Source organism: Halichoeres trimaculatus, unplaced genomic scaffold, assembly GCF_033239565.1.
Source record: "Halichoeres trimaculatus isolate MK-OKI-2021-1 unplaced genomic scaffold, fHalTri1.1 fHalTri1_scaffold_14, whole genome shotgun sequence".
NCBI lineage: Eukaryota > Metazoa > Chordata > Actinopteri > Labriformes > Labridae > Halichoeres > Halichoeres trimaculatus.
Genome location: NW_027437192.1, coordinates 4,996,901 through 5,016,187, shown reverse-complemented (window position 1 = coordinate 5,016,187; position 19,287 = coordinate 4,996,901). Strand labels below are relative to the sequence as shown.

General features: G+C 38.5%; 2 protein-coding genes across 2 annotated transcripts; both read left to right on the top strand.

Moving 5' to 3' along the window:
* Nucleotides 1-257: 257 nt before the first annotated feature.
* Nucleotides 258-4,830, top strand: hsd17b8 (hydroxysteroid (17-beta) dehydrogenase 8). Its single transcript, XM_074687055.1, has 9 exons — nucleotides 258-430; nucleotides 1,335-1,537; nucleotides 1,612-1,728; nucleotides 1,813-1,908; nucleotides 2,095-2,180; nucleotides 2,297-2,381; nucleotides 4,050-4,092; nucleotides 4,450-4,524; nucleotides 4,640-4,830. Exons 1-9 carry the CDS (start codon nucleotides 385-387, stop codon nucleotides 4,657-4,659), a joined length of 771 nt encoding a protein of 256 aa, XP_074543156.1. The 5' UTR covers nucleotides 258-384; the 3' UTR covers nucleotides 4,660-4,830.
* Nucleotides 4,831-8,600: 3,770 nt separating this feature from the next.
* LOC141803107 (uncharacterized) lies at nucleotides 8,601-18,045 on the top strand. Its single transcript, XM_074687002.1, has 6 exons — nucleotides 8,601-8,907; nucleotides 10,604-10,735; nucleotides 12,315-12,494; nucleotides 12,601-12,785; nucleotides 13,534-13,649; nucleotides 16,696-18,045. The coding sequence occupies exons 1-6, from the start codon at nucleotides 8,799-8,801 to the stop codon at nucleotides 16,874-16,876; spliced, it is 903 nt and encodes a 300-aa protein (XP_074543103.1). The 5' UTR covers nucleotides 8,601-8,798; the 3' UTR covers nucleotides 16,877-18,045.
* The last annotated feature ends 1,242 nt before the right edge of the window (nucleotides 18,046-19,287 follow it).

Here is a 19,287-nt window from a genome sequence, read left to right as displayed (position 1 = left end):
ATTTTACAGTTGATCTTACGACGAGTTGTTTAAGCATTGTAAATCAGAATTTACTTCGATATTAAACTCATGAATAGCGGACGTGTCCTTTACTTTGGACACTAGGGTCTCATTTGAGACCGGTTAGTTTTTTTTAAAATTACTATTATGGTTTTACCGTTACTGATAATAAGTTGTTGCTTTAGTAACTGTTCTGTAATCAGCTTCCTTTCGTGTATTTTTCTCTTCGGTTTTCAGTTAAGCACACATAAAAAAAATCCATGATGACTGAGAAAAAGCATTTTCAGTCAAGCGAATTCTTCTTCCAGTGGAAGTTACAACAGCTGTGGTCTCGCGGTGCCATCTGGTGGATAACCCGGGAACTGCAACAACAGACAGACAAAAATGGCGACTTCCATAAGGCTAATATCAAGGTTGACTCTTGTCACTGGTACGTCTGTACTTTCACCTTAAATGTTTAATTTAAAGGACGAGAAACACCGTTTTTATCTTTTCTCTGTTTTTATTCAGTTTCCGCCCGCTTTTTGAATGTTTCTTTTAAAGTTGATCGTTTGTGAGCGGTCTTTATCCGGGTACAAATCAAACAGACGTCTCAGTTTTTTACACGAAGTGTTCTTTTTAGGAAAACCTCTGGAAAATAAGACATAAAACAAGTTACAAATCCTACATGTGACGTTTAAGAAGCAGGGCCTTTCTAACTGCAGAGAGGTTAAGATGAGTTGAATGTGGAGCAAAGGTGAAACAGCTGTTGTGGATTTGGATTCAAGTTATTTCTGTCCTAAAGACGTCCTACAGCAGTGTTACACAAGATGTTCAGTCATAAAGTTTCTGGATTATTTTTCTTATCTGTGAAATTATCATAAAGTGAAGAGAAATGTCAGCAAAGCGTCCAAGAGCAGGTTGTAATGTCTTGTTTTATGCAATGAAAATCCGTCACCAGCAGAAAAATATAATTTAATTAGCTTTATCACAATGTATGCATACAAATAAGTTTTTTTTTTACTCGTTTGATTGACATTTAAGCTAAGCTCTCATATCAATGATAAAGTCTGTCTCTTCTCATAAGTTTCACATGCTGAACAGTGCAGACATGTTTTGTTGTTTTTTAGACAGAGGAATCAGACAAGAAGATGATTTTGTTTACATCATTTCAAGAACACATGAATAAAAGTTGTTCCTGAAGCCTTGAATTATGGGATCCTCATCGTGCCAGTCTTCCTGTTGTGTGTGTTAGCTCTCCTCTGTCAGCTTCATCCAGAGAGGGACATAAACGTCTCAGGCCGTCTGGCCCTGGTGCCTCTCTGGTGACTTTGTGCTGGTCTGTCTCCACTCAGGAGGAGGCAGTGGGATCGGGCGTGCGGTGTGCCAGCGCTTCGCCTCAGAAGGTGCCTCCGTGGTGGTCGCTGATGTCAATGAGGACTCTGCTAACGAGACCCTGGCGAGCCTGCAGAGTGACCTCAGAGGACAGGGTCACATGGCGGCTGTGGTGGATGTGTCGTCGAAGGAGAGTGTGAAGAATCTGGTCACGAGTATACAGGTGTGTGTTTCATTCATGATCAGATTTGATAAAACGGGAACCTTTCCTCTCTTGATTGCTCTGTTTTTCTACAGACTCGCTACTTTCAGCCTCCCTCGGTGTGTGTGAACGCAGCCGGCATCACGCAGGACGACTTCCTGCTCAACATGGACGAGGAACATTTTGACAGAGTCATCGGGGTCAACCTGAAGGTACGAGCCTTTGAACGTCAGATACTCGTCTAGAGATGAGTGACATTAAACACTCTGAGTGAAGTGACTGTTTGACTCCTTCAGGGCTCCTTCTTGGTCACTCAGGCTGTTGCCCAGGCTCTGGTGGCCTGTGGAGCACCCAAAGGATCCATCGTCACCATGGGCAGCATTGTGGGAAAGGTGAGATGTTTTGCTAAACCTTTTTAACTAACATCTCTTCAACCATAAGTAAAAAAACAAACAGGAAGAAATAAAAAGGGGATCTTTGTATTTAAAAACATTATGAACTTTGAGGCTGGATTAAAAGCTGCAGAAATAAAAAACCTTAAGAAAAAATCTTTCCTTTTACTTTCCTTGTGTTTGCAGGTGGGAAACCTTGGCCAGGCAAACTACGCTGCATCCAAAGCCGGAGTGGAGGGTTTAACCAGGACGGCAGCCAAAGAGCTCAGCAGGTGAGAGGAGACTAAAGCTCCAGGAAATGTAGACACACACAGGATGTGAAACGAGTAAAAGAGTTTGGGGAGAAAAAAGCTGAGGAGTCATCGGTTTGTCTGTTTCATTAATTCAGGTTTGGGATTCGCTGTAACTGTGTCCTGCCCGGTTTTATAACAACTCCAATGACAGAGAAGGTTCCAGAGAAGGTTATAAGCAAGGTACAACACACACACATACACTCATTAAACCTTTGTGCATTGTGGTTTACAAATTCACATAGAATATACTAGAATTAGAATAGAAAATACTTTATATATCCCCAAGGGAAAATTCAGGAAGTGTCACAGCAGCAATCAAAAAAACAAAAGTAAGAAAGTGTATAGAAAGTGCAAAAAGCTCCATAAGAAAATAGATGGTGACAGCTTGTCCATCATTGTCCAGTTCAGCCAGCCTCCACCTCCACAGGGTCCAGGACTGAGCTTCTTCAGCAGTCTGTTCAGTCTCTGTCTCCTGGATCCTGTCTGCTCACAGCAGGTGAAGCTCTTCCAATGTGGCGTTGGTGTCTAGTGTTAGCTCTGTTAGCCATGTCTGTGAATAGCATGATGCTACTCTGCCTTCTGGTATTCCCTCTGTTTCTGGGTTAGCACAGCTAGCTTGTCCATCTTATTGGAGATAGATCTTACGTTCCCAATAACGATGGATGGAAGGACAGGTCCATGTCGTCACTTCTTAGCTCACACCTGAGAACCAGCACGTCCTGCTCACCTCCTTCTCCTCTCCTTGTGGGGAAACATCCGGCCTTGCAACAGTTAGCATTAACATGCTATAGGCTGCTAACAGCTGAGTTCACATGTAAATAATGCAGCCATGGTTACATGTAGGATCTCCAGACAAACACAGGAGCAAAAATAGTAAAAATATCAACGAGGACAAAACCAGTTTGGTGTCCATGACCAACAAATGAACCATACAAAGTAATGATCCACTCCAAATACAAAAGTGACGAAGAAAGATGAAAAAATCACAAGAAACGGACAAAGAAGAAAGAGATGCTGCAACAGGCAGCCACAACCAACAGGGCAGCGCCTGGCAACAAATACACATCATGCCCGATGTAAAATTTTGATGATTTTTGAAATATTTGATGCATTAAAATCAAGATAACAAAAACTTCACCTCAGAGTCAATCATACATCGTCCCAACATCTCATCACTGAAATAAACTTTAATTTTTAAGCATTTTTAAGAACATAAAGACTGCTTTGGTAAGTGGAATTTCGATATTTTGTAACCTTTGGTGGATTTTTTCTTTTACCTGTTTCAGAAATTAAATGAATCAGATATTTATAATTTATATTTATTCTTATTAAATAATAATGAAAACATCAAAACGGACCAACCAGTACAGACAGGGAGAGAGAAACAACTCTGCTTTCTTCAAAGAGAAATGGCTGTTTTTGTCAGTTTACTGCAAAAAACTGTCATCTGAGCAAGTGTTTCTGTCTTGTTTTCAATTAAAAATGTTTTATTAGATTTAAAGTCCAAAGAAAGTCCAAAAGAATGTCTTTAAATAAGACATTACAAGACAAAAATGACACCTCAACTGCTTTTGAAGCTCTAATAAATCAGCCATTGAGGGAAGAAGAATGTACTTCTCTAGTTTTTTCTTTTATAAAGACATTTTCATTTCAAGAAATTTCATTTTTCTGACCCAGCTCAGATTTTTTTTAAAGCGATTCAGATGCAATGAGAGATTAGAACTGATCTGCTGTGAAGATTTCAGGAAGTCAGCGGTAAAGGTTTATTGATATGGAGGAGAGTACGGTTGAACACGTTTCCTGCAGCCATCAGATCCTGGACTTTGAGAACCCCTCTTTGTGTTTCAGATGAAGTCTTTGGTGCCTCTGGGGAGAATGGGTGAGCCTGCAGGTTGGTGAAGACTCATATTTAATATCCCTGTGATTCAAACTCTCTACTAGTGTTTACTCTTGTAATTCTATCCACGTTTGTACTGAGAGAGTGCAGTTTAAACCGGAGTCAAGTTCCTTGTATTCTTGAAAATACTTGGCCAATAAAGGTGATTCTGATTCTGATTCTGATTCTGATTAATCTTGTTATTTCTGTTTAAAAACTTTCTTTATGTATCTCATCAATCAAATCAGCAAAACATTTCACCAAGAAAAAAATTAAGCTCCCATGTTTTACGTTTTAACTCTTTTGGCTTTTTTTCTGACACAGCTCAGCTTCAGAGTCGTCATTTTGTGTCTTTTTTTCTTGCTCCTGCAGAGGTGGCTGACGTCTGTGCCTTTCTAGCTTCAGACGACTCTCGATACATCACAGGACTCAGCGTTGAAGTCACAGGTGAAGTTTGCTTCAACTTTCTGTCAGGGGGCTAAAAAAATCTGATCAACTTCATAATATGTCAACAGATAATTCAAAATCACACACTTTATCTGCCGTCTTTTATCCCCTCCAGGCGGGCTTTTCATGGGCTGAGTCATCTGACGCTGGAGACCAATCAGAAGCTGCTCCCTCCATTGTTAATTTAGTTAAATTTTTATTATTAGTCAGAACTGGTGCTATTAATACCTCTATGATCTGAATGTACAAATGTACTGTATGATAAAAAAAATCAACTTTGTGCCAATAAAAGTTTTTATTGTTTCTGTATTCCCATTCTCAGATTCAATTCAAAGGAAGTTAAAAAATCAGTAGAGGGTTTGAATGATCCTGACGGTTTTTAAAATCAGCTCAGATGTCAAAAAGTGTTTTTACTTTTTCTCCGTCTTCCTGCAGGCTCTGCTCAGATTTTTAAGAGTTACAAGTCAGTAGTTGCTGAAGGACTCATTTTTAACAGTAAAACTTTACTTTTTCAAATACATTTGTAAAATTTATTTCAAACTCACTTATTTTCCGATCTTGTAGCTGTCAAAATCTGAATGTGGAACCATTTACAACAAACACACCAACAAAATATGCAACAGCTCTGAGACAAAAGCATCCTATTAAATTATGGAATAGGATGCTCTGGGTTGTCAATGGTGTCTACTTAAAGCTCCTGTGTATACCTTTCATTATGTTGATTTTGGTTCCCCCATGTGGACAACACAGAGTATCTTTTTCCCTGAACATTTGTCTGAAGACTTTCCCCACAAATGTCACCCTGCTTTATTTTTACACTCAAATGCCCAGCATGGTTTTATAGGATGCAGTTTGTCTCGTTTAACTGACACCTACCCCCTGCCAGCAGATTCAATCATTGAAAAGTTTCTTCAGATAAATGTTCAAACTTTTTGTTTATATTCTGGTTTGCTTTTGTAGGTATTGAAGATGTATCAGTTTTAATTTCAGCCTGTTTGTAATCAGATAAAAACTCCTCACTGGAGCTTTAATGTGGGAAACAAAGAATAATAAAAACATTAAGATTAGGATGAATCAATAAGAAGACATTTTAATACAAAGTGCTTTACAAATAAATTAAAATAAAATAGGATAAATAAGATAAAATAAAAAGAAGTGGAATAAAAAGCAGAAAATTGCATAATTGAATAAAGTGAAAACACAAGACCCCTGCAACCCCCCCCCCCCCCCAAAACAAAAACAAAAACAAAATCAAAAACAAAAAACAAAACCAAAAAAAAGAAACCACATTCAATATATACACACACACAAAGACATAAAAAGGAAATTCTGACAAAAAACAGAATTAAAATTAGAGAACTGAGGAATTGCCATCTTGAATTGAAATAAGGAAAACAAAGGAGCTAAAACTAAAATATTAATTAATTAATTAAATAAATCAATAAAAATAAAAAAAATACTTGAAAATATTAGAGGGTAGGATAAGTAAATGTGTTAATACATAAATAAATAAAATAATATAACAACATAAAATAAAAGTTGGATAAATAATATGGTAAAATGAGAAAGTGTAACATCAGGTGCATAGTGAAATCAGCAAAAAAAAGATAATAAAAGAAAAAACATTAAACAAAGAATAACATTCTGAACTGAAATGTAGAAATAAAAAAAAATAAAAGGGTTAAATAATACAATCAGCAAAAAAAAAAAAAAAAAAAAAAAGATTAAAAAAGGTAGGTCTTGAGTTTTCTTTTAAAAAGAATATCTCCTGGGCTAATGCTTCAATAAAAAGACAGGTAAGGAGCACACCTTTGAGAAAACCAATGCAGCTGTTTGTGAGCACAAACATGACACAACAAGCCTGGTGGACAAACAGGCTTCTGCATTCCCCATCCTCTTCCTGACATCTCTACTCACACACTCTGTGTTTTCTCTTTTCTCCTCCTTGTTGGTGTGAGATGGAGGGTAAAATATTTAAATGAAGAGGTTATGGGATGGCATCATGTGTATTTTGAGGTTACTGATGACACAAAGTGGAGATTTAAAAAAGGTGATTAAAAAAAAGACGGAAAGTAAAAATAAAAGCAAAGTGATCTAAAAACTCAGAAGGCTGAAAATATGTTTAAAAGTTTTAAGAACGTAATAATTAAAAAAAAAAAAGATTATCTGAAACGGTTTTCCTCATTCATCCAAACTGAATCAATTTTAAGTTGATTTATGAGAAAAAGAAAAAGACGCGAAAACATGTTTCGACATGTTCCTGAATTTAAATAAACGCCCCCATGACACACATGACACACACATGTTGGGAACTGTTACATGTGAGGTTCCCGTAAGTTGCTCTGAAATGTGAGGGTCCGAGTGAACTCTGTGGGTGTTTTAACTGATGTCGCAACAAGTGTCATGGAGCTCCCAAGCCCGCCACAGTACGACCGGAACACCTGCGTACACACTTTCAAAATAAAAGCAGATATGGTCAACGTTAGACGTTCTCGTGGTGCTGCTGCTTTGTAGAAAAAAAAAGAAAATCAGAAAATATAACTTTAAACATTACATTATTTAATTAATAACATAAAAATTGAGAAATTTACTGTTTGAAAACCATAATGGCTGCTTGTGTGCAGGGGCGTAGCTACAATTAGGCAAACACAGGCAGTTACCTGGGGCCCCAAGATTCCCAGGGGCCCCCAAAGCATCTCTTAAAAACTGATTTATGAATTTCTCTTCAATTGAAAGCATTTCTTTTTTTCTAAATCTTACTTCACATGCTTCAAAATACATCAAAAGGCTTAATCTTTAATGATGGTTTTGGGTACTCCCCCTCCCTTCTTATTCAATGGGCTATTCCATGTTACAGCACATCTGAAAATTTCGGGAAGAAACTGGTAAAAAACACTTTTTACCATTTTTTTCTTATTTTCAACCAAGTCGGAAATAAAAACAATGTTGCTCTGAGATCTGAGATAAACATATAAGACTTTTAGGATTTTAAGGACTTTATCTAGTCCAGGAAACAGGATCATTTTCTCAAAATCAAACTTTTTGAGTTGGTGATAAACATTATTGTACAAAATCTCTTTTTTGGATACATAACTCACTGGACAGGGGGTAAAATAAAAATGCATTAACTTTAAAATAATAGTACTAAAAAGTATGGTAACTGTAAATATCACCTCTTTCAGTAGATTTTTTTCCAGTTTCATATTGTGCTTGATATTTACATATTTTTTCTTTACTAAATTATTTTTTTCAATAGTTACCTATTCTAATGTTTTTCACAACATACTGTCTTGTTTGTTACTGTTACTCTGTAAATTCCCCACTGTGTGACAAATAAGCTGTCAATTGACCGTAAAAGATTTCAAATCCAGGACAAAGTGGACTAAATTATGTATTCACTTTTTCAAAATCAAACTAAAGTACAGAACTTGCGGAAATGCATTTAGTTGCGTTAAGTTACCATGTACAACATTAGCACTGTCTCATGCCTTGATTCTCTGAAAGAGACAGTGGACCCAGGGAAGGCCAGTCAGGAAGATGAGTTACAAGGACATGGAGGGCCCCATTGACTGGGTTTGCCTTGGGCCCCCAAACCACTAAATATGCCCCTGCTTGTGTGCTTTGGCATGACAGAAAATCACAACACAATGGCTCAAAAAAACACAATGTTTACCTAAATAACAAAACGTGATGGGAAACGACTCCCAGCATTGTGAGGTGAAATCAGTAAGTGGACTCAAGGCATCGTAAGGTGGACAGAAATATATATATATATATTTAGTAAAAGTTCAATTCTTTTTTATCATAATTATGTACATACTTTAAAAATGCTAAGTCGTCAAAAAATCGAGCTAAATCACACGTGTGCACATCTTAATGAGTATTTACCTGCCGTAATTTTTTTTTTTTTTACATCATGGGTAAATTTAATTTTAACATTTGAAGAGGAAAACTATGTTTGTAAAATATATAATTTTTGGATAACACAATTCTGGCCCTAAGACATTCACATCAGCATTGGTTTTTTTTTTTTTTTTACCAGCTTTACATATCTCCATCTTCAGTTTTCGAAGCGTTTATTTGTGCTTTTATTTTGATACACTAAACCGGAAGACGCGCTGCTCCGTGTGGGATATTTCACTTGCTGTTACCAGGGTTTATAAACAAGGAGAGGAGAGTAAGAATCTCATTAGGAGAGTTGCCAAAGTTTAACTCTGCACTGATTCTTTTCCTATTTTGTAGTTTTTTAATTTTCGTTTTCTTCCGCCGCTGAAATGTCGACTACCGGAGGCTCATCGGCCGTTGACGGGATGTACTCCAAGCTGATCGACGATGAAGTGGCGTACGACGAGTTAACCCGCAGGCCAGATGTTGACCACAGCGGTAAGGATCTTTATTAAACCTCTTTTTAAACTTTCAGTCTCCTTTCTGTGTCTCACTGCAGATTCATAATCAGGTTCCTCTTTTTATTGACTGTAACATAAACACTAACTGACACCTGCTGTATGTAATCTGCACAGCGTCATCAGAGCTAACTAGCAAAAATAAATAAATAAATGAATGAATGAATAAAATAAATAAATAAATAAAATATTTAGACTATTAGGATAAAACTCTTAATGTGTGAGACAAAATCAAACTGCCAAAACTGGAAGGCCTTGATCTTTGGACCCTCATGGGGCACTGCATTAAAACTAACATGACTCTGTAGTGGAGGTCACTGCATGGGTTTAAAATTACAACCAATGTAGGGTAAAACTAACTACCCTTGCTGCCTTCAATCCAAAGAAATCAAAGTATTTAGCCTGACTGCCTGCTTTATTTGATAACTACCGATTCACCCTGGAACTGCTCTGACACGTTTTATTTTAACAAGTCTAAACAGAGCCGAGGGAATACAGGCTGTGCTAAAAAAACATGTAAAGCATCACTCAGCACAAAAACCTCATAGTAAATATAAGATATAATCACACTCAGATACTTTTAACCCAGTTATAATCTCCTTCTGTCTAAAAACAGTGAAAATTTGAAAGTTCATTTGTATTTCCAACTTGTATTTGGTTTAAATAAACACTGACTTTTTCAGAAGTAAAAATAATCAACAAAGCTTTTCTGCCACCAAGACTCCAAAAAGCATTCCCTGTTTTTATTTCAAGTTATCATACTCTTGTTACAAAGACATCATTTCTTTTTATGGCTGTATCAAATTAATTTTATACAATTTTTTATCACCATTCCTAAATTATTTACTACTGCTTTCAGGCTCTGTGATAAGCTGAAACACCAAGAAACTGACTCACAAAATGAAACATGTTTAAAATCTTTATTTTATGTGAAGTAGTTTTGTTTGTTTGGCTGCTTACTGTATTAAAAACTGTGTTATTTGCATAAAAAATAAAACCAAATATGGATTTTTGTGGGATATAAACAGTTGTGGACCAGGAATAGAGCCTGGTGGTACTCCACTTCTGATTGGAGGACTTTTGTGTTTCTTTACCTTTTAAAGGTATATATACAATGGCTAAAATATGCAGTGTCTTTGCATAAAGTTTGCATAGTCTCAGTAGAATACTAATATTTACAAGGGATGCACAGTATATCGATATCAATATCTGTATCAGCCGATGTTGGTCATTTTTTTTAGCAAATCGGCATTGGTCGATATGTTGATAATATTGTTTTCCACAACAATGTGAACACTAAAACTACCCTGGACTCTCTTCTTTTATGTCTCTCTGCCTGTTTTTGATCCAAAAAACAGACAAAACAAACTTTTTTTGATCCTTATTTGTGATCCAAAAGTTCCACCTCCTTATTTGGAAGAGAAACAAGTTTGAAAATAAAGGAAGATATTGAAAAATTCAGTTTGTATATTTTTTATTATGTTAAAAATTTGATCATCTAAGATTGTTTATTTTTATTCATTTTATTATCCAATATCGGTATCAGCCAGAAATTTTATCCGTGCATCCTTTATATTGACAAGGATCATGACTGTTGCTGTCTATCCTTAGTTTCTCAGTTTGCTACATGAAGAAAATTCAGTGTATGGTCTAAACTAACAACATCTCCTCCCCAGTTCCAGCTTATACAAGCCCACAGCTAAGAATGATGAGGCCGAGTGGCCCCGGACCTTACCGCTTCGCCACCATCTGCCTGGCCACGTTGTGTGCTATCCTGCTGATCTCCATCATTGCTGTAACTGCACACTGTGAGTACAAAGACTGACAGCACTCTGTGACAGAAGCACGATCAAGAAGCTGACTGAGTGCAGAGTTAAAGGTCCCATATTCTGCTCCTTTTCTGCAGTTTAATATGGATCATTGATGTCTTCATGAAATGGTAGTAACATGTTTTGGTCCAAAAAGCCAATAAATCAAGGACAGCAGCATTGTCTCCAGGCTCTCATAGCCCCTCTGTTCAGAACGCTCTGATTTAGTGGGCGTGGCCTTCATATGTAAATGAGCCACCGCTGATACCGCCCTGCTCTTCAGCGTCACAGAGAGCGGCGCCACAAGCTCCGAGTGCACAATGTTTAGAAAACAGCAAAGCTCGTTTACAGTAACATTACAGTCTAAAACAACAGGCTAAACGCAGCTAAAGTTAGCATCCTGAAGCTAACGCAGAGACAGGAGGGACACTGAGGAAAAGCTCTTACATCTGCTCCACAACACACAGCGTTTAAAATACTCACATTTCCAGGGTCCCAGGTTTGTTGGAGGATGGTTGGTAATGCGCCTGGATTCAGGACCAGTCTATTGGCTAGCCCTCTGTTGTACTGTCCAAAGTTGGAAAAGCAGTCGGCCGTGAAGTGACTAGCACACACATGCACAGTTTTACTGAGTGTAGCTGGAACATTTCCTTGATAAATGAACTCTAGACACTTAGTCTTGTCTTCTTCAGAGATGGGAAGCTTGTGCATGGAACTATGTGGCTGTTTACAGCCAAAAACAGAGCAGTGATGGCTCTTCAACTTTGGCATTCTCCTCCCGGGGAGAGGAGTGGGCGGGGAAGGGGTTCGGAGATATCTGCTCAGGTGGACCAATCAGGTCAGACTTGCTCCCTATTGGTCAAAAAAAGGGAATCGCTGACGTCAGCAAATCCCCAAAATCCAAACAGCTTGTTTTAGGTCAGATTTTACATTCACAAGCACTACTAAGTACAGGTTTTGTCATTAAATATCATATTTTGTGGGCTGGGAGGAAAGTCAAAGACCCACAAATTTCACTGAAAGACTTAATAAAGTGATTGTTGCAGAATATGGGACCTTTAGTAGAAAATATCCTGACATGTACAGCAAAAAAGTCATTTTTTGTTACACTTTTTAAAAAATGTGCCTTTGATTAGCCTGTGGTCTATGGAATACATCCACTTTTTTCAGTCATTCAAGTTCAGTTTAGAAATGCTGGTAGCTTAAATCAGCTGTTTTGATTGTAAAGTTTTTCCTTCCTTTTTGATAATTTTAATGCCCCAAAGAAACTTTTTTTTATGTAACGCAAAGGAGGATATTGCATAACACAAGATGACTGATTCTCATCATCCCTTTGCTTTGTGAAAAAATAACGCAAATACAGCAAATCCAGAAGTGCAGAGTTGGCAGGTTGAGGTAAAAAAAGAGGACCCAGTTATTTCCTGGAATGAGGCACGTTAGTCAATCGTGTGAATGTGACGTTTGTGTGAGGTTAAAAGCTGCTTCTGCATTTGAAATACAAGTTTCACTTGAATTATGTTGAAGATTTAAGTGTTTACTTTCCTCAAATCAGAGGCCTGTTGGTCTATTTTTCCCACAGATAAGAACAAACCTCAGGGTGGTGGTGGTGAGGGGATCTCGGAGGCCCAGAAGAGCACACAATCTGCCAACGTCTCGGCCCTGACCGCCTCCATCAGCAAACTGCAGCAGGAGAAAGATCAGCTGCAGAAAGAGAAGGAAGAGCTGCTGGCCAAACTGGCCGCTAAGATGATCACTAAAGGTGCTCATGGAAACTCGCCTATCAGCGCTGATCAGCCGCTGTAGCTCCAGGATGTATAGTTGCTGTCCTGGTTGGTGGTTATATCTCTGTTTTTGTGCATTATCAGCTCCTGAAGTCGTCAAATCGACTGCGACAGCCACGCAGGCTCCCATCATCTGCCCCCCCGACTGGCTTCTATTCAACAGCAGCTGTTACCTCATCTCCAGAAACTCCAGGAGCTGGCCCGAGGCCAAGTCCTACTGTGAGAGTCAAGGAGGTTATCTGGCCATCATCCACACAGCAGAAGAGCAGGTAAGGTTTGAAAGTCTCAGTTTTAGTAATGGTCTAAAAGCAGTCTCATAACTGGGTCATAACACCTCCTTCTCTTCACCTTGTGGGGAAACATCTGGCCTTGCACCAGTTAGCACCATTGACATGCTACAGGCTGCTAACAGCTGAACTCACATGTAAACAATGCAGCCATGGTTACATGTAGGATCTCCAGACAAACACAGGAGAAAAAGTTGTAAAAATATCACTGAAGCCACAAAAAGTTTGGTGTCCATGACCAACAAATGAGCCACACAAAGTGATGATCCACTCCAAATACAAAGATTACGAAAAAGAGACGCGAAATTACAAGAAACGAACAACAAGGAAAGAGCTGCTGCAAAAAGCAGCCATAGCCAACAGGGCAGCGCCTAGCAATAGTTTGTCATTTGAGGTCATGTAATGTTGCTCTGTTAAATCTCTGATACCAGTTGTCAGCCATCATCATCTGATGTTGATGAATGCCACTGGGAATTAATACTTAAGTTAAACAGAGTTTTTCATAAATGGGGGAAGAGTTCTTCCCTGCAAAATGCCATTATTTTTCAGTTTATCTTACCTGATTAGCGCTCATTCATCTGAGTTAGTTGAGTCTCAGTTTCACTGTAAGCTGACCTTTCTCTGTCTAACTACACCAGTACGAGCCCATTACTATGAAGAGTCCTACGTTTGCTGAAGTTTAGATTTCAGATTTATGAAAAGTTTAACTAAAACTCTTTTTTTGTCTCAGACCTTTCTGTGGGATCTCCTGCCCAGAGGCCACTGGAACTCCTACTGGTTTGGGATCACTGACGGGGACACAGAGGATGTTTGGAAATGGGTGGATGACACCGTGCTGGTTGGAGGGTGAGTTCACCTCTTTGCTCCATGTTACATTCAGAGAAACTGTGCATCATAACTACCGTATTGACCCTAATATAAGAAGTTTTTCATTTTCTTTTCTATAAAACACTTCTGCAGAAGTTGAATCATCTCAAATTTAAAATCTAGAGCCAGCAGCGTTAGTAGAAACAGTAGAAAAGTGATACTTCTCTGTAAAACGAGAATATACCTCATCACTGGGATGTGGAGGATGAAAGATGGAGAGACACCGTGGTCTGGAACAAAGCAGGTCAAAAGCAGGCCTTATTGTTCAACAGAAAAGCATTTTTATTCTGATTTTAAGAGAGAAGTTACTACTAAAATAACAGAAGTCAAGGTGCCTAACTTTGGTTTTAAAATAGACAGTGACTTTAAATTGGATCAGCAAATTATCTCTGTGGTAACATCCAGCTTCTTTCATATTGGCAGCTGGTATTAATTGTTTCATTGTTTTAAAGTGCTTTATAAATAAGGTTGAGTTAAGTAATACAGCAAAGATATAATGCAGCTATCACTGGACTGAAATATGGAGTCACATAGTGTAATGTCTAAAGATGGTGAGCCCAAAGAGACCTGAAAATGATGAAAGGAAAACTTCCTGTGATCTGCAAAGCGGCTGATTTCAATAAACTGACAGTAGGGTGTTAAACTGAAAACATGTTTTAGTAGCTAAAACCCTTGGAGATCACCAAAAAGGCTTCATATGGTTGCTTTCGCCATTAATACTAAAGTTTCTGATTAATTACCTCCGCCAATGAGGCTATGTTGGGAGAGTTTGTCCGTTTGTTTGTCCGTGAGCAACATAACTCAAAAAGCAATTAACGGATCTTGATTAAATTTTTTTAGGAAATGTTCAAAATAGGATAAGAAAGAAGTGATTAAAATTTTGGGGGTGATCTGGATCACCGTCTGGATCCAGGATTTTTTTAAAGGATTCTTTATCATCGTGAGATAAGGCTGTTTTCACCATATGTGTATATAACTCCACCATAAATGGTCGGATTGCTTTGCCAAACAATACAAGACAAGGTCACCATAATTTCTAACAGATGTAAAAGTACGATCCAGATCCTGGCAATATTCTGGATACTAAGATCCAGAATATGAAATATGAACAGGGTTATCATAATTTTTAACACTGTCAGGAGACAGATTATCATACAAACCTGCAACTAACACCAAATTGTAGCAGACAGTCTGCTGAAAGGGAGTATAACATTAAAGTCGGACTAAAGTGTTGGTAACAATCACAGTATGCTTGGCGGAGGTCTGAGCTCTCTCAGTCTTGCTGCTAGAACTTGAAACTAAAGCAGAAACAATATGGGATTATTTGATACTTACACCAGTTTAAGAAGGAGGACAGTTCGTAGGAAAATGTGACAGAAAGGGATTATTGTAAAAAATGTTCTTAACTGATATTTTCTTCAAGTTTACACTGATTAACAAAAGATTCTCTCTGAATATCAAAAAAAAAGTTGTCGACCAGTTCTAGTTTGCAACACACTACAAAAACTAAAAAATTTATTAAGTGTTTTTGTCTTATTTTCAGTAAAAGATGACTTTTTAGATTTAATATGAGTCACGTTCACCTGACCAGTCCAGAAAAATGTCTTGTTTCAAGTTGTTTAAAGACAAAAATGAGCTCTAAACTAATTGTTGCGAGTTAAAAGAAAATCTGCCAATGGAATGAGAGAAAAGTCACTTGTATTAAGACATTATTCTAGTTTCAAGGAAATTTTTCTCTTGTTCTACTGGCAGATTTTTTTACTTGTTACAAGCAACTTGGACATAATTTTTGTCTCTAAATAACTTAAAACAAGACATTTTTCTGGACTGATTAGGTCAATGTGGCTCATATCAAGTATAAAAAAGCCATTTTTACTTAAAATAAGACAAAAACACCTCATAAGATTTCAGTTTTTTTGCAGTTCACCATCTGCTCAGCTGTGTTATCAATTCAAGGATTGTTTTCTACACCGTATATTCAACACAGTCAGAACTCACACAGACTGACGCCTCTTGTAACAGTAATGTTTCCACTGAGAAGAATTTGACCAGTGTTTGATAAAAAACATGACACACAGAGCTGGACAAACACACACAGGCTGACAGACAGTCGGACTTTAACTCCGCTGAGCTCTGACCTCTCGCATACCTGCAGACTTTGGCACACGTCTCGGCTCTGAGCTGCACAGCGGTGGTCGTTGTCCTAGTTTGAACTAAATGAGACAAAATAAAGAGTCAGGTGTCCAAAGATAGAGCCTGTTGAAGGAGGAGGAGATGAGTTAACTTTTTGATACTTCCTGTTTTCACGATGGATGACAGGAAGCAGAAAAGATCTGGAGTTCCTGGACTCTAAAATAAGTTTCTGAATTCTCTGGAAAATTTTACTTCTTTAAACTATTACTGCATGTTCGGGAAGTGCATCACAGTCACAAGACAACAATAAAATGTTTGAAAATGATAAAAACCTGTAGAGTTGGACTTGGCTGGACACCTGAAACTGAGAGCAGTAATATGACACTTTAATCTGACCGTTAAAGTTAAAGTTCATGTGTTCCAGATGTGAAATCTCAGCTGGACTGAGGCTGGATCCATGTCGGCCTGCTCACAGCAGCTCAGTGATGTTTAACCACACTGTAGGCGACCCTGACCTTTGACCTCCAGATAAAAACAAATGTGTCAGGGCCAAACAGAGAGCTGTGGAAACGTCAGTTTTGACGTCAAATCGTCTCAAACTTTTGTCACATTTTGTTCTATTTGCCCTTTTTTTAGCCGGCTCATCAGATTTTCTCCCACCATCTGATTTATGTTCCTCTTTTGGGAAATATTTGTTGGTGACTAACTTGTTATCGTTCCTCTTTGACCTCTGCATTCCTTTCCTTCCTCTTTCCCTAGAAGATATTTCCCCCTTCATGCTCCAGCTTGGCTCCACCCAACTCTAACTACTTTAAACCCTTAAAGGAGATATACTCCTTTAAGAAACTGTGAACTAAGTGGTGTTTTTGCTTGTTTTTTCTTGTCGTTCTAGTTTTTGGGAGGTTGGCGAGCCCAACAACCACATCAACGAGGACTGTGGCTACATCGTGAAAACACGAAAGCTGGAGCGCGTTGCCATTCGGAGCTGGTACGACGCCCCCTGTGGCATGTACTTGCCCTTCATCTGTGAGAAAGAGATGGGTCCTGGAGCCAGCACGGCCATACCGCACTGAGGCCTGAACACAGCTCTGAACATCTGAGAAAAAACAGGGAAGGAGGAGGAAAAGGAAGTAAAAACAGTGTTTTTTTGTTCTTCTGTGGGATTGAGAAGCAAGGCTGAGACTCTGTTTGTAATTCTGACAAATATTTTTATCTCACTGATAAATGTTTGTGAGCTCTGCTGTGAAAATGGACAACAAAACCAACATTTTTTTGTCCTGGATTTTTAATGCTCTTTTTTTTACTTTGAAAAGCTTCCAGTTTTGAGTCTAATCATCATTACAGATGAGGATAATTTAAAGCTCCTGTGAGGAACTTTTGGAGGGTTATCAAACAGACTGTAAATAAGTAATGATGTCTTTTTGTGACTTTGAAAAAGGAAACAAGACATCAGCGAGAGGAGTGGCTGCTCTTTCAGCTTTATTGTTGGTGTCTGGGATGACTGGCGGGTGGTAGGAGCCAGACGAAAGGATGAGATGTGAGCTTTTTTTCACTTAGCAAAGATTCTTGATAGGTGATATTTCGTGAAATGAAAGCAGGGTGACATTTTTTAATCATCAAAGACAATGTCAATGCAAACAGAAACTTCTTCACAGGAGCTTTAACTTTTCAAATTTCATCAAAAACTAATCACCGTCTTCTTTTATTATGTTAAAGCTCTTCTGAGGAGCTTTGAGGTTGATTTTTCCACCTCCTTTGGCACCTGTTTTATCTCCTTCTGTCTCTAACAGCCAACTTATCACACACTGAGGGTGCAGCAGGGTGTAGTTCATCACTTGGTGTGACACCTACCCCCGCACTGTGGTTTCAAACATTAAAAACAGTCACATAGCAATAATCAGACTTAATGTTGATGGTCTGTTTTGATGGAGTAAGTAATTAAGAGACATTATTTTTAGATTCATACCTCGAAAAAAAATCATCACAGGAGCTTTAATGAGGTGATACTTTTATTTTTTTGTTATTTTTAAAGATTGGGGTTGAAAAAAAACGTTTTAACCACTTACAGGGTAGCAGATCAAAACTAACTGTAAATAGAAGCTGTGAAACAATGTTTGTCATGTTTAGGTTTAATTGTGTTAGAGGTTTTCAGAAAAGTGTCTGAATTTGTTGCACTGTTTGATTTTTTTTTTAAATTCTTTTTAAAGTTTCTCAGTTTATTGAGTTTTTATTTGACATGAATCAAATGTGTCCTGCTGATTTTGTAAATACATAATTAAGATCATAAATGTATAAAAAAAAAACTCTGTTAAAACTGAAAGTAGAGAATCATCTCCTCTTTTCTCCTCTCCTTCTTCTTGATGTTGCTTCTGTCGGCCAGCAGGTGGCTCTGTTAACTTTAGGAACACGCCGGCTGTTGAGAAGCCTTTAGTCCACATTTATCAGCACTGAAAGGTTGAAAATGGATCTTTAAATCCAGTCCAAGTGAGTCCCTCTGCTTCATTTCTTGGGGATGTTAAAACTGAAAATAGGAAGCTATAGTCCTGAAGATTTTTAGAGTATTCCTCATGTTTTCATGTTGTAAAAGCAACAGAATGGACTTTTGTGTTGGATTTTGAACCGATTTTCTGAAAAGGAAGTATCTCAGTAATAATCTCTGATAGGAAAAACACTTTTTAACACTCCTAGCTGAAGGACCTACATACACTTTGTGGACTCTGTGTCACTCGTCAAAGTAGGTGAAGAGCGTCTCTGAAGGAGAGGAGGAGGCCAAAGGTGGAGGTGGGTTTGTTGAGTTCGTACTCCTGCGCCTCTCCTGAGCTCGTTACTGCGGGGAGTGATCAGGAAGTCAGCTAGCCCTCTTCTGTCACAGCTCATTAGGATTACAGGCCGACACTTACTGAGAGGGAAAGGGAGGGAGACACACAGGCTCCATGTAACTCTGTGTAATCATGACATCAACATCAGCAAATCAAACAGGGAAAAAAAGAGTTCAGGATTCACCAGGAAGTCTGTAATACGATGAAAAATTGCGACTGTAGCATCCACAGTTAAACCTTCTTTAAAGGCTGAACAGAGCAGGACATGTGTGCTTTCATAGGCCTTGTCCACACATGGCATGGTATTTTCAAAAACGATAGTTTCCTCCACATGTACCAGGCAAATCTGCTGGTGAGTGTGACTCGAGGAATGCCAAACCAGGATCCCATCTCTGCTATTTGCAGACGATGTGGTCCTGTTGGCCTCATCGAACATGGCCATGGTTCTCAGTCGGAAAAGGGTGAACTGCCCACTCCAGGTCGGGAGAGAGTCTTTGCCCCAAGTGGAGGAGTTCAAGTATCTTGGGGTCTTGTTTACAAGTGAGGGGGAAATGGAGCGAGAGATCGACCGATGGATCGGGACGGTATACCAGTCTGTTGTGGTGAAGAGAGAGCTGAGCCAGAAAGCAAGGCTCTCAATTTACCGCTCAATCTATGTTCCAACC